The 13,430-nt window shown below is 37.5% G+C and overlaps 1 protein-coding gene across 1 annotated transcript in view; it reads left to right on the top strand.

Moving 5' to 3' along the window:
- Positions 1-5,149: 5,149 nt before the first annotated feature.
- The window catches only part of KLRF2 (killer cell lectin like receptor F2), a 21,874-nt gene continuing 13,593 nt past the window's right edge, over positions 5,150-13,430 (top strand). Inside the window, exons 1-3 of the mRNA XM_069585751.1 lie at positions 5,150-5,360; positions 8,348-8,446; positions 10,476-10,523. Coding sequence (XP_069441852.1) covers positions 5,273-5,360; positions 8,348-8,446; positions 10,476-10,523 — 235 coding nt within the window. The 5' untranslated portion in view covers positions 5,150-5,272. The remainder of the gene's footprint in view (positions 5,361-8,347; positions 8,447-10,475; positions 10,524-13,430) is intronic.

Below are 13,430 nucleotides of genomic sequence, written 5' to 3'. Positions count from 1 at the left end.
CTAAGCAGCAGCAGCCAATGCGGGAGACATAGTTTGATCCCGGATCTGGGAAGATCCCACATACAGGGGAGCAACTAAGCCCGAGCACCACAATTATTGAGCCTGTGCTCTAGAGCCCGGGATCCATAATACTGAAGCCTGAGTGCCCTAGAACTCATACCCTGCAACAAGAGAAGCCACCACAATGAAAAGCCCGCACACGGAAACTAGAGAGAGGCCGCCTCTCGCTGTAACTAGAGAAAAGCCGGCGCAGCTACAAAGACACAGCACAACCAAAATAAATAAATACAATGTATTAAAAAATTAAAGAGGAAGCAGAAAACTAAAAAAAGCAGCTGGTGTCCCAGTGACTGCTTTGCGATCAACACTACATTTGTCAGACAGGGACACCGAGGCAGGGGAAGGAAATTAGAACAGAGAGAAAAGTAGAGTAAAAAAGCGTGATGAAAATAAGAAGTGAAGGCTTAAACTCTTCCAGGTGGTCTCAAAGATATTCTGCTTGTCAGGTCTGTCACCATCTGAAGTGAAATTATGCAAGGTAAAATGCAGAGGGAAGGACAGATAAACCTGTTTCTGCCCTGCTCTTTGCATGGGTTGGAAAAAAATTTCCAGACACGAGACAGAATGAGAGGAGAATAGAGTTTTTTAGAATGGTAGACACTCTTGGAACAGAGGGCCGGCTCAAGGGAGAGCTGACACTCTCCTGGGCTAGTAGCCAATTTTTATAGCCTCAAGACAAAGAAAATTCCTGTGGAAGGATGTTATTAGGTGACTGGTTAGTACTTTTACCTAGGAGCTGGCCAGTTTAGATTGGGGGGGGGGGAGAGGGGGGAGGGGGGGAGAGGGGGGAGGGGGGGAGAGGGGGGAGGGGGGGAGAGGGGGGAGGGGGGGAGAGGGGGCAGGGGGGGAGAGGGGGGAGGGGGGGAGAGGGGGAAGGGGTTATGGCAACAGTTGCTATGGGGCTCAGTGAGTTCTGGAGATGACCGTGTTGCTGGGCTCCTTGTCTGTGGCCTTAGTACAAGGCCTCTCACTTGTGACCTTGGTATAGGATTCCACAGTTTCCATTTGGGGACAGAAAGAAGACATTAAGTTTGAGGGAAGATGAACATATTTTACTTATGCCATCACCAAAGCATTCTATCCATATGACTAATAGGAACACATACAGGAAAATACAGACATACTTTGTATTTTTGTGCTTTTCCAATACTGCATTTTTTACAGATTGAAGGTTTGTACCAACCCTGTGTGTCAGAGATGGTGAGCATTTTTCAGCAATAAAATATTTAAAAATTAAGCTATGTGCATTTTTTAAACATAACTATTTCACACTTAGTAGGCTATAATATCAAATAAATATAAAGTTTATATGCACTGGAAAACCAAAACATTTGTGTGACTTGCTTTATGACAATCTTAACTTTATTGTGGCGGTCTGAAACCAAAACCACAGTATCATGGTTGAGTGAAATCTACTTGTTCCAAAGGAAGGTCAAGATATAAAATTTGACTCAAAATATAAAACATTTTCATTTCTTCAAAATGTTCCCTGATGTATGTTTGCAATTCATTTCCCTACCCTGTGGAAGCAGGCAGCCACTCACCTCTTATTAATGGAGATAAATTTTGCTGATTTTAGAATTTTGTATAAATGGAAACACGCAGTATGCATTCTTTGTAAGTCTAGTGTCTTTTGCTCAGCATAAGTCTTTTGAGTTTCATCCATATGGTTGCATAGACAAGTGGTCCATTCTTTATTATTGCTACATGGTATTTGATTGTATGGATTTATAAAGTTTTGCTTATCATTAGCCCATTGAATTGTTTCTGACTTTTTGCTACTGTATATAAAACTAGCATCAATATTTCTGTTAAAGTCTTGCTGTGGACATTTATTTTCTTATCTTTTGAGGAAATACTTGGGAGTAGAAATTCTAGGTCAGATACAAAATATGTATTTTTGTCTTTTCCCTCTCTTTTGTGATAAGAACACTCCAGTTGTGATCTGGAAGGTGATGGGTATGTTTACCATCTCAGTTGTGCAGAAGTTCTCATTGGCTTATATCCACACTCTTCAGATTGCATGCATTAAATACAAAACTTTTGGTTATAAATTTTATCTCAAGCTATTTTCCTATTAGATGAAAATATGTTTAAAACAGCTTGTAAAAATATAACATTTTCCAAAGAAATTGTACTATGCCCATCATTAATGTAGAATGGTTCAAGTGATTTCATACCAATGGCAACTTTTGATATGGTCAGTCTCTTTATTGTAATAATTCAGTGGTTTCTATGATGCAATTATGCCCAGTGTGGCTGATTGCAAGCTACCTTTGTGACATTACTGAATACCAGAACTTAATAGAGATGTGCAGTAGCAGATCTGTGTATAAATGTACAGTAATTCTATTATATAGATATGATAGATATAAATTAGCTTTTTTTATTCAGTTCAGTTCAGTCGCTCAGTTGTGTCTGACTGTTTGCAACCCCATGGACTATAGCTTGCCAGGCTTCCCTGTAAATCACCAACTCCTGGAGCTTGCTCAAACTCATGTCCTTTGAATCAATGATACCATCCAACCATCTCATCCTCTGCCTTCCCCTTCTCCTCCTGCCTTCAATCTTTCCCAGCATCAGGATCTTTTCCAGTGAGTCAGTTCTTTGCATTAGGTGGCCAAAATTTGGAGCTTCAGCTTCAGCATCAGTCCTTCCAAAGAATCTTCAGGACTGATTTCCTATATGCTTGACAGGTTTGATCTCCTTGCAGTCCAAGGGACTCTCAAGAGTCTTCTCCAACACCACAGTTCTAAAGCATCAATTCTTTGGTGCTCAGCTTTCTTTATGGTCCAAATCTCACATCCATACATGACTGCTAGAAAAACCACAGCTTTGAATTTTTGTGTGTTTTTAATTACCTTTGTTTTTTTTTTTTTTTTTTTTTAAAAAAGCTTATTGGAGTATAGTTAGTTTCCAACTTTGTGCTAATTCCTGTTGTAAACCAAAGTGAGTCAGCTATACATATACACATAACCCCTCTTTTATGGATTTCCTTTCCATTTAGGTCACCACAGAACACTGAGTAGGGTTCCCTGGGCTATACAGTAGGTTCTCATTAGTTATTTATTTTACACATAGTAGTGTATATACTTTGCATTTAATATGAGTTATTTTAGTTTAGAGAATGTAATTTTCAATAATGATTATATTTAGTGATTGGACTTCAATTACTGAAAGAGAAAGCAGGTCCTCAGAAGGAAGATCTCTTCAATACCACGACTAGTATAAATCTTAATAAATGCCGAGTCCACACTCGAAGTGACTTTTGTTATAGCAACTTCTCAGGCCACCATAATATATATATATATGGTGGCTTAAACAATAGAAATTTATTTTCTTACAGTTCTGGAGACTGAAAATCCAAGATCAAGGTGCCAGAAGGTAGATGGCTCCTGAGATCTTTCTTCCTGGTTTACAGATGGCTGTCTTTTCACTGTGTCCTCATGTTACCTTTTTTTTTTTTTTCTGTGTGAAGAAGAGAGAGCACTCTCTGGAGTCTCATCCCTTTTAATTGGGGCACCAATCTTATCAGATTAGGGCGCCACCCAGTGTCTTCACTCAACCTTAATTATCTTGATCAAGGCCCTATTTCCAAATACAGTCACATTTGAAGTTAGGGCATCAATGTCTGAACTTTGAGGGACAAAACTTAGCCCATAATTTTCCATCTTCTGGCTCCCTTAAGGCATGTCTTTCTCACATGTTAAATACATTCAACCTAACAGTCTCAAGAATCTCAACCCATCCATCAATTCCAAGTGCACAGTCTCATCTAAATTAGAGATGGTGAGACTCCAGGTGTGATTCATCCCAAGGCAAAATGCCTCTGGAGCTGTGAAACCATCCAAGTTATGTGCTTCTGTAATACAGGATCAGGCAGGCTCAAGGCAAACACTCCCTCTCCAAAAGAGAGAAATCAGAAAGAATTAAGTAGTCATGGGTTCCATGCCAGTCCAAACCCTGGAGAGGCAAATTCCATTGGCCCTGAAGGTTCAAGAAATATTCTCTTTGACTGGATTTTCTGCTTTCTGGGTCTACTGGAGCAGCAGTGTCATCTCCAGGGTCTTAGGTGGAGGCCCTACCTCCTCTGATCTGAGTGATGTGATGGCCTTGTCCCTGCTGAAGCTGAGGAGGTGGCCCCACATTCAGAAATCCAGGAGGAAATAGTCTTGTCACCATTCCTCACCCCTGTTTGTTTCTGCATGCTCTAGGTTTATGGTGGGAGTAGTAACCTTGATGATCCCCAAATGGTCTTCAGGACCATCCTTCTTGAAGGATAAGGCATGTTCACAGCTGGATATTTCCAGAAGTCTGAAAACCATCCTTATGTTAGCTTACCTCTGTCCTATTTATTCCAAACTTGCAACGTCTCTGTTGGTATATTCATGGCTTCTGATGATGGTGATGTGTGTTTGTGTATGCTCAGTCATTCAGTTGTGTTCGACTCTTTTCGATCCGAGGGGCTCTAGCCCAACAAGTCTCCTCTGTCCATGGAATTTCCCAGGCAAGAATGTTGCGGCAGGTTGATATTTCCTACTCCAGGGGATCTACCCACCCAGGATCGAACCCACATCTCTTGCGTTGGCAGGCAGATTCTCTACCACTGCAACCCCTACTGAGCTGATGATACGGCTAATTAAAATTATGCATAGTTTCTTTATGGAATGATTGTCTGGCCACACTTTTGGCCTTTTCTCCGGAGTATGTCTTTTTACTTCCTTTATATGGGTAGGCTGAGAACTTTCCAAATCTTCAATTTCGGGTTTCTTTTTTGCTTAATGATTCCTTAATTTATCTCTCTCCTCTCACATATTACCATAAATAGTAAGGACACCCTGGCAGAACCTTCAACACTTTGCTTAGACATCTTCTTAGCAAAATATTCAATCTCACGTCTTACAATTTCTACTTTCCACACACCAGAACCTAATTCAGCCAAGTAATTTGTCTATTTATAACAAGGTAGTTGAAAAGAGTCAAACAAAATAGCCACTGTTACCTTGAAACATACAGAATTTTATCTAAAAATCAACATGTCTTTTCATTTTCATTCACCAACATATCCTGTGTGGTTTTAGATAGCCCTGCCAGAGTGAATTTTGATTATTTTTGGACTTCCTTTTAGCTTTTGGTATATCATGCTTAGGAGAAATATTCAAGACTGAGACTATCCTCTATTTTATTTTTCCTATTTTCTGGGTAATATTATATGAAAACATTTGAGGAAATGGAGAATGAAGATGGCTATATGATGCTGAAATTCAAGAATCGCTTTGAATCAAGGAAAAAGTCTAAAGGTAGGAATATTATTCACCTTTATTTAGACTCCAGTTTAAAATTGCATTATTCTCTTAGGAGCAAAATTATCCCTAACGTTTAAAATTAACCATATTCTGGGATTTTAAAAGATGATCATGAATCATCTAAGATAAATTGTTCAGACTTTTATAAGCATCAACCATAAAAAGATGATTTTTGCAGCCATGGTACAGAGAAATGCTAATAGGATAAAGTATAATCCCTTCAAAGTAGCAATACGAGAATAAGAATGCAACTTTCAACTAAAAGATCAAAAACAGTATTTTTGCATAAATTATTTCTTTTACAAAACATAAGAAAGAGACACAATGATTTGGATGTCTTATGTACATGAAGATATCTATTATACTTCAAAAGTAAAGAGCTAGTACTGATGGTGGGAGTAGCAGTGGTATATAGTGTTTTACAGCCTTAAAGTCATTTTTATACATACCCATTTTCAATGTTCACAGAAGATCCATGGAATTGGCAGAATAATCGGTTGGGAATTACAGTCAAATTGAGTCAAATTGACTGAATTCGACCCTAAGCCCCACAAAGCGCCTGACCTTTGACAATTTCGTTTTTCTTTTAAATCTCAATCCCTTTACTTATAATAAAGCAAATATATATATTGTGATTTTTTTCTCTCTCTTCTTAATGTTTATTTAAATATCTACTTTCATTTTATGCTCCCCTCTTTTTTATGGAAGTTTCTTCCTGTTATTTTATTTTAAATATTTTTTTAGGCAATGCCATGCAGCATACAGGATTTTAGTTCCCTGACCAGGGATCAAACCTGTGCCCCCTGAATTGGGAGTGTGAAGTCTTAACCTCTGAACTGCCAGGGAGGTCCCCATATTGTGATTTATTAAATGTAGACATTACAGTAAATGAAACTAAATTATTAGCTATTTCTTCTTTAATGTATAAATCCCTTTGTAATAGACAAGGAAGCAGAGACATATGAAATCTTAGTATAGATACATAGAATATAAGATAACATCCATTTAAATTATGGCAACATATATTAAGCTTGTAATTCAGCAGAAATTACATATTAAACATGCTTGTGTTTGATAAATTGGATTATAAGCTTGCTTATTATTGATGAGTGAAAAGAAAACCTGCCTCGTTATTTGACTCATACTATAAAATAAAGTTACACTTATTGCATAAGTAAGTAAGTAAGCTAGTTAAGTGTTAGCCACTCAGTCGTGACCGACTATACAACCCCATGGACTGTAGCCCACTAGTCAAGGAAAATTTCCCAACATAAAGCAGATATGAATAACACAACTAATAATCTTGCAGGAGTGATAATAATGGAATTCAAAGAGCAGTTTCTTAATATTGAACCACTTAGGCTAATGGCAACCAGTTAAGTGGGTATAAAATGGACCAGTACAATGCACTTCAGGTACCTGGCTTGATATAGTATGTAAATTTTGGCTTATGTAAAAGATCATTGGCCTTTAATTTATACCTATAATAGTATTTGGCATTAAGCTTAAAATTTTCATCTCTGGTAAGTATGGAATCTATTAACTGCAGATCTATGTGGTCATAAACTTGAGAAAATATATTATGAGGATTTTTGGTGAAGTAGAGATCTTTGGTGCTTCCCTGGTAGCTCAGCTGGTAAAGAATCTGCCTGTAATGCAGGAGACCTCGGTTCAACTCCCAAGTCAGGAAGATCCCCTGAAGAAGGGATAGGCTACCCACTTTAGTATTCTTGGGCTTCCCTGATGGGTCAACTGGTAAAGAATCTGCCTGCAGTGCAGGAGACCTGGTTTCAGTCCCTGGGTTGGGAAGATCCCCTGGAGAAGGGAAAGACTACCAACCCACTCCAGTACTCTGGCCTGGAGAATTCCATGGACTGTATAGTCCATGGGGTTCCAAAGAGTTGGACACAACTTCACTTTCACTTTTTCAGAGGTCTTTCTACTTTTGTATGTGACCAAAAATAGATTAAAATTGAAAGAGGATCTTAACATAGTATGCCTGTTTAAGGTATTTGGAAGTTTGTTTTCTCCTCTGTAAAGGGATCATTCCTGTCAATTCTGAGCCAGAGGAATACTGTGCATTAATTTAGACAAGCCTCACTAATCAGAGATCTATGCTGTTTAGGCTGATGTTGATTGCTGTCCAAAATATCAAAGCCTGGAAAATACAGTATAGCATATGTAAAAGTAGAATAATATGGAAATATTCCCAGTACAGTGGCTGGTACATTAATAGAACTTCAATAAATGTTTTATTTGTTATAGTGAGTCATTAAAATAAATAATATACATGGCAATAGCTGATATATATATTATTCTACATATATAATATAAATTATATATTTTGTATTTTATATACTAATGCTTCATATCTTTAATATATTACTTTTGCATCTCCTCCTATTTTATATTTTTAACTTTTTAAATTAATTTTTTAAACTTTTTATTTTGTATTGGGGTATAGCTTATTAATAATGCTGTGATAGTTTCAGGTGAACAGCAAAGGGACTCAGCCGTACATAAATATGAATCCATTCTCCTTCAAACTCCTTAATATATTACTGCACATTATATACATGATATATTATTCATATATATATACATATATACATTATATTTATTCATGCAGAGGTAATTTAATGTCATTGTAAGTCATCAAAAGTCACCAAACAATCAAAGCAAGACAATTTCAGCATAATCAAACACATTCGATAACCATAGCATCTCTTTGCTTTTGTATTGTATTTTAAAATTTCAATTAATCATACTTTTCATCATAATTTGGGTATAAATTAAAATTATAAACTAAAGATTAAATAAAAATAAATTAAAGTGAAAAGCTTATACATAAATTAATCACAGATTCTAATGCTATATCTAAAATGAACAAATTTTCTCTGTAATAAAAACAAAACAGAAAAATGTATACAAAGTAAATAGTCACAGACTTCTAAAATTTTTTTTTAATTTCAATATTTCAGATTTCATCCTGTATTTACAGTGTTACTGTCTCATGTTAGTACTTGGATGCATTGGCATCCTTATTTTCATTATGTCAGTAATTGGCCTGAACTTTTGGGGTGAGTATGGAATTTTAATTTATTTTTTCACTTTCAAAAATAACAGTTGATCTTTAATTCCTCTTACTATCAAGATAAGCTCCACACTGTAGCTCAATATTGGTAAGCTGACCAGTTATATATTTCATATTACAAAATTATTTTTAAATTAAGAAAAATTAGGAAACACTCAAGTATAAAATTAGCGCTTATTCCATATCTCTTCTTATGAAGAATCTCCAATAAAAGATTGAAATTATTTTATTAAAAAATTAGTACTGTATTTTTGTTAAAAGTATATGTTCATTGGTATCACCTTAAGAGACAGGACAGTGATATAAAAGTACCTACACTTTTTTTCTGAAGTAGTAGTTAATGTGCTTATTCTGTAGTTGTTCTTTGAAGTAACTAGACTAATTCATGGTTTCTATAACTTTCTCTCAAAACTGTAGTTCTTGAAAATATAGGGCTCAAGGAAACCAATAAAATTTAATACATTGATAAAAATATTAGTGAGGATAATATTCTTTGCTATTTATATATATTTTAATAAATTAGTGACAATCTTAATATTAGTGTTTCTTTTATATTTTTGCTTATACTTTGACCAGTTTAAAAATACTTTTCATGCTTCTAGTTCAAAACAAAGTATTGACCATAAATATTTACTTACACTCTTTCCCAAGATTTTATATTAAAATAGTAAATATATATATATATAATAACAAAGTGGAATAACAAATAGAAACACAAAAGGGTAAGTGAAGAAAATTGTAAAGAAAATGAAAACTGGATGGGCTAATGCTATTGGATAAATCAAGGGAGGGAACCACAGTTCAGAAAACGGTTAATAGACGACTTCAATCTAGATGAAGCTGTTCCTCACAGCAAAACCTGGAGAGGAGCCCCTTTTCAGAGATAAGAGTGCAGAAGCAAAGTCATTAATAGGAAGACTTTACGGTATGCTCTTTTAAACTGGCGTCGTGACAGCCTTACTCTGCTTATAGTGGCAATTCCCATCATATCATACCAAAAACAAATAAAAATGCTCCTAAAGCAATAAGATAGAATAGATTCATTGTATTTCAGAACACCATAGACAAAGACATGATCCTAGATGTTTACATGAAGAATTCATTTCCTCTCAAAGAAAAGACAAATTGGCCTCACATTTTCAAATGTACATAAACTTATACCACTGCAGCAATGTTCTAAAAATTATGAGCAATGTTCATTTTAATGTAAGAGTTTTTATGCATTCTTTTCGAGCAAATAAGGGGGTGAGGCTAATTTTAGATGGAGTGAAACTAGCCTGGGAATGTAATCAAAAGACCTTTCAGATTATCAGCTGTTCTGTGTTCTGAAAAGCAATTAATTCACTTTGTGTTAAAAAATCTATAGATAATGCAAATAAGAAGCTGAAGGAACTTAATTAGATGAAAGGAGATTCTTGTGTGTATGCCTGCAACAAGATGAAATAATAGCAATTAAAAAGTTCAGTGAAAAATATACAAAAAAGTAAAAGGTATGAATTTTAAGAATGCACAGAATATTTGGATTTTGATTAGTACTTGGAGAAGGCAATGGCACCCCACTCCAGTACTCTTGGCTGGAAAATCCCATGGATGGAGGAGCCTGGGAGACTGCAGTCCATGGGGTCGCAAGAGTCGGATACAACTGAGTGACTTCACTTTCACTTTTCACTTTCATGCATTGGAGAAGGAAATGGCAACCCACTCCAGAGTTCTTGCCTGGAGACTCCCAGGGACAGGGGAGCCTGGTAAGCTGCCATCTGTGGGGTCGCACAGAGTCGGACACGACTGAAGCGACTTAGCAGTAGCAGCAGCAGCAGCAGTAAAGCAGTAAAAATAGATATGGTAAAAAGTAGTTAACTCTCAGGATGGAGAGGAATAGAAGCATAGCAGAAAAAAGAGATTTTGAATTTTTATTTGTATGCTTTTATTTTGTGCTAGCATGCTTATTTTCATATACCTAGACTTCTATCTATTTTAAGTTTCTATTTATATTTTTCCCTTTGCATTGAATGCAGATAGAGAAATGGATTTCCTTCAGAAAGCTAATATCACCAGCCTAGCAGGTAATCATATGTCTGTAATGTGCTGTTCTGTTTGAATCAAAGATTTCAATCAACTGGTCACATGAATTTAGGAAAATTAAACATCAGTTTTGAAAACTTGCAAAGGAATAATGTAATAACTAACATCATAGAACATTTAGTGTAGATTGAACCAAGTATAACTGTTCAAATTACATGTGTGAACTTGGTTAGGCAGTGCACAATACCCAGACATTTGATCAAATGCTTGTTTAAATGTTGCTGTGAAAGCACTTTTTAGGTTATGTTAATATATAAGTCAATCGATTTTGAGTAAAGCAAATCACCTTCCAGAATGTGGGTGGGCTTCACCCAATCAGTTGAAAGCCCTAATGCTGGAGTTCAGCTCCAGCAGCCAAGGGGTGAGCGGTGTTGGCATGTGATGATGTAGCCTCTGACTCATAGTACAGAAGTGAAGTGAAGTGAAGTGAAGTTGCTCAGCCGTGTCCGATTCTTTGCGACCCCACCAACTGTAGCCTTCCAGGCTCCTCCATCCATGAGATTTCCCAGGCAAAACTACTGGAGTGTGTTGCCATTTCCTTCTCCAGGAGATCTTCCTGACCCAGGGATTGAACCCAGGTCTCGTGCATTGTAGGCAGACACTTTACCATCTGAGCTACAGGGAAGTCCATAACTACATGTTTGTTTCAAGCTTCAGGTTTTCTTTTATACTTTGACAAAAGCATTAGGTCAGAGGTTTGACATTTTTAGTTTCCCCCACCCAGATTTATTGTCTCCAGAAATCACTGTTGTCCTTCAAACAGAGTTCCTGCTTCAGATTCTCAAAATTGGCTTTACTATCGATTATCTACTTTCTGTTATGTGTCCTATACTTGTGATTACATTGTAACTCATGCCACATTCCTCAGTTTATTTCTTATCTTTCTAAACCCTATTTGCCCCTAGCATCTTAAGATCACTATCTCCTAAAAAGGCTTCTAACTATTCTTAATTATTCCTAAACCTTAAACTCAGCAAGGTCAGTTTTCATTCCAATCCCAAAGAAAGGCAATGCCAAAGAATGCTCAAACTACCGCACAATTGCACTCATCTCACATACTAGTAAATGCTCAAAATTCTCCAAGCCAGGCGTCAGCAATACGTGAACCATGAACTTCCTGATGTTCAAGCTGGTTTTCAAAAAGGCAGAAGAACCAGAGATCAAATTGCCAATATTTGCTGGATCATCAAAAAAGCAAGAGAGTTCCAGAAAAACATCTATTTCTGCTTTCTTGACTATGCCAAACCCTTTGACTGTGTGGATCACAATAAACTGTGGAAAATTCTGAAAGAGATGGGAATACCAGACCACGAGACCTGCCTCTTGAGATATCTGTATGCAGGTCAGGAAGTAACAGTTAGAACTGGACATGGAATAACAGACTGGTTCCAAATAGGAAAAAGAGTACGTCAAGGCTGTATACTGTCACCCTGCTTATTTAACTTCTATGCAGAGTACATCATGAGAAACACTGGGCTGGAAGAAGCACAAGCTGGAATCAAGATTGCCGGGAGAAATATCAATAACCTCAGATATGCAGATGACACCACCCTTATGGCAGAAAGTAAAGAAGAACTAAAAAGCCTCTTGATGAAAGTGGAACAGCAGAGTGAAAAAGTTGGCTTAAAGCTCAACATTCAGAAAACAAAGATCATGGCATCCGGTCCCATCACTTCATGGGAAATAGATGGAGAAACAGTGGAAACAGTGTCAGATTTTATTTTTTGGGGCTCCAAAATCACTGCAGATGATTATTGCAGCCATGAAATTAAAAGACGCTTACTCCTGGGGAAAAAAGTTATGACCAACCTAGATAGCATATTCAAAAGCAGAGACATTACTTTGCCAACTAAGGTCCATCTTGTCAAGGCTATGGTTTTTCCAGTGGTCATGTATGGATGTGAGAGTTGGACTGTGAAGAAGGCTGAGCGCCGAAGAATTGATGCTTTTTAACTGTGGTGTTGGAGAAGACTCTTGAGAGTCCCTTGGACTGCAAGGAGATCCAACCAGTCCATTCTGAAGGAGATCAGCCCTGCGATTTCTTTGGAAGGAAGGATGCTGAAGCTGAAACTCCAGTCCTTTGGCCACCTCATGTGAAGAGTTGACTCATTGGAAAAGACTCCGATGCTGGGAGGGACTGGGGGCAGGAGAAGGGGATGACAGAGGATGAGATGGCTGGATGGCATCACTGATTCGATGGACATGAGTCTGAGTGAACTCCAGGAGTTGGTGATGGACAGAGAGGCCTGGCGTGCTGCAATTCATGGAGTCACAGAGTCAGACACAACTGAGCGACTGAACTGAACTGAAACTCAGCAAACTTCTTTTGCCATAAATATTTCCCTCACAAACAGGTCTCAGATAACAATCCTTCCCTTGGCCTTAAGCTGCAGCCTACGTGCTCATCCTGGGACATTCTTTGTAAAGATCCTTGAACAAATGTCAATGGTTATTTTATAGATTATTTTCTGGGCACAACTGCAGAAGGCTTTGTGCTTTCTCATGCTTCTCTCAAACACCTTAACATTCTTTCCAGCCAACCCAACCAAAGAAAGGAAAGAACAAGTCAGAATCACAAGACCAACTCCATCATCCTGGGGCCGTGCCTGCGAGATGAGGAGAAGGGGTTGGGGCCATGCCTCCATTTTGTCAGTAATGCCTAACGTGGCTCCTGACACCCTGAGAGACAAATACTGAAGTTTTCAGGGGAAGAGGAAATTGAGCCTCTAGAATGCCTTCAGATTTGGGCTGCAACACCAACTTTTCCCTGGGTCTCCAACCTGCTAGCCTAAAAATTTTGGACTTGCTAGCCTTGATGATCACATGAGCCAGTTCCTTAAAATCTCTCTCTCCTTTCATTGTCATTCTTTATTTCTCTCTCTTTAAAC

Source organism: Ovis canadensis, chromosome 3 (assembly GCF_042477335.2).
Source record: "Ovis canadensis isolate MfBH-ARS-UI-01 breed Bighorn chromosome 3, ARS-UI_OviCan_v2, whole genome shotgun sequence".
Lineage (NCBI taxonomy): Eukaryota > Metazoa > Chordata > Mammalia > Artiodactyla > Bovidae > Ovis > Ovis canadensis.
Note: the sequence above shows the minus strand (reverse complement) of the source record. Positions and strands in the feature narration are given on the sequence as shown.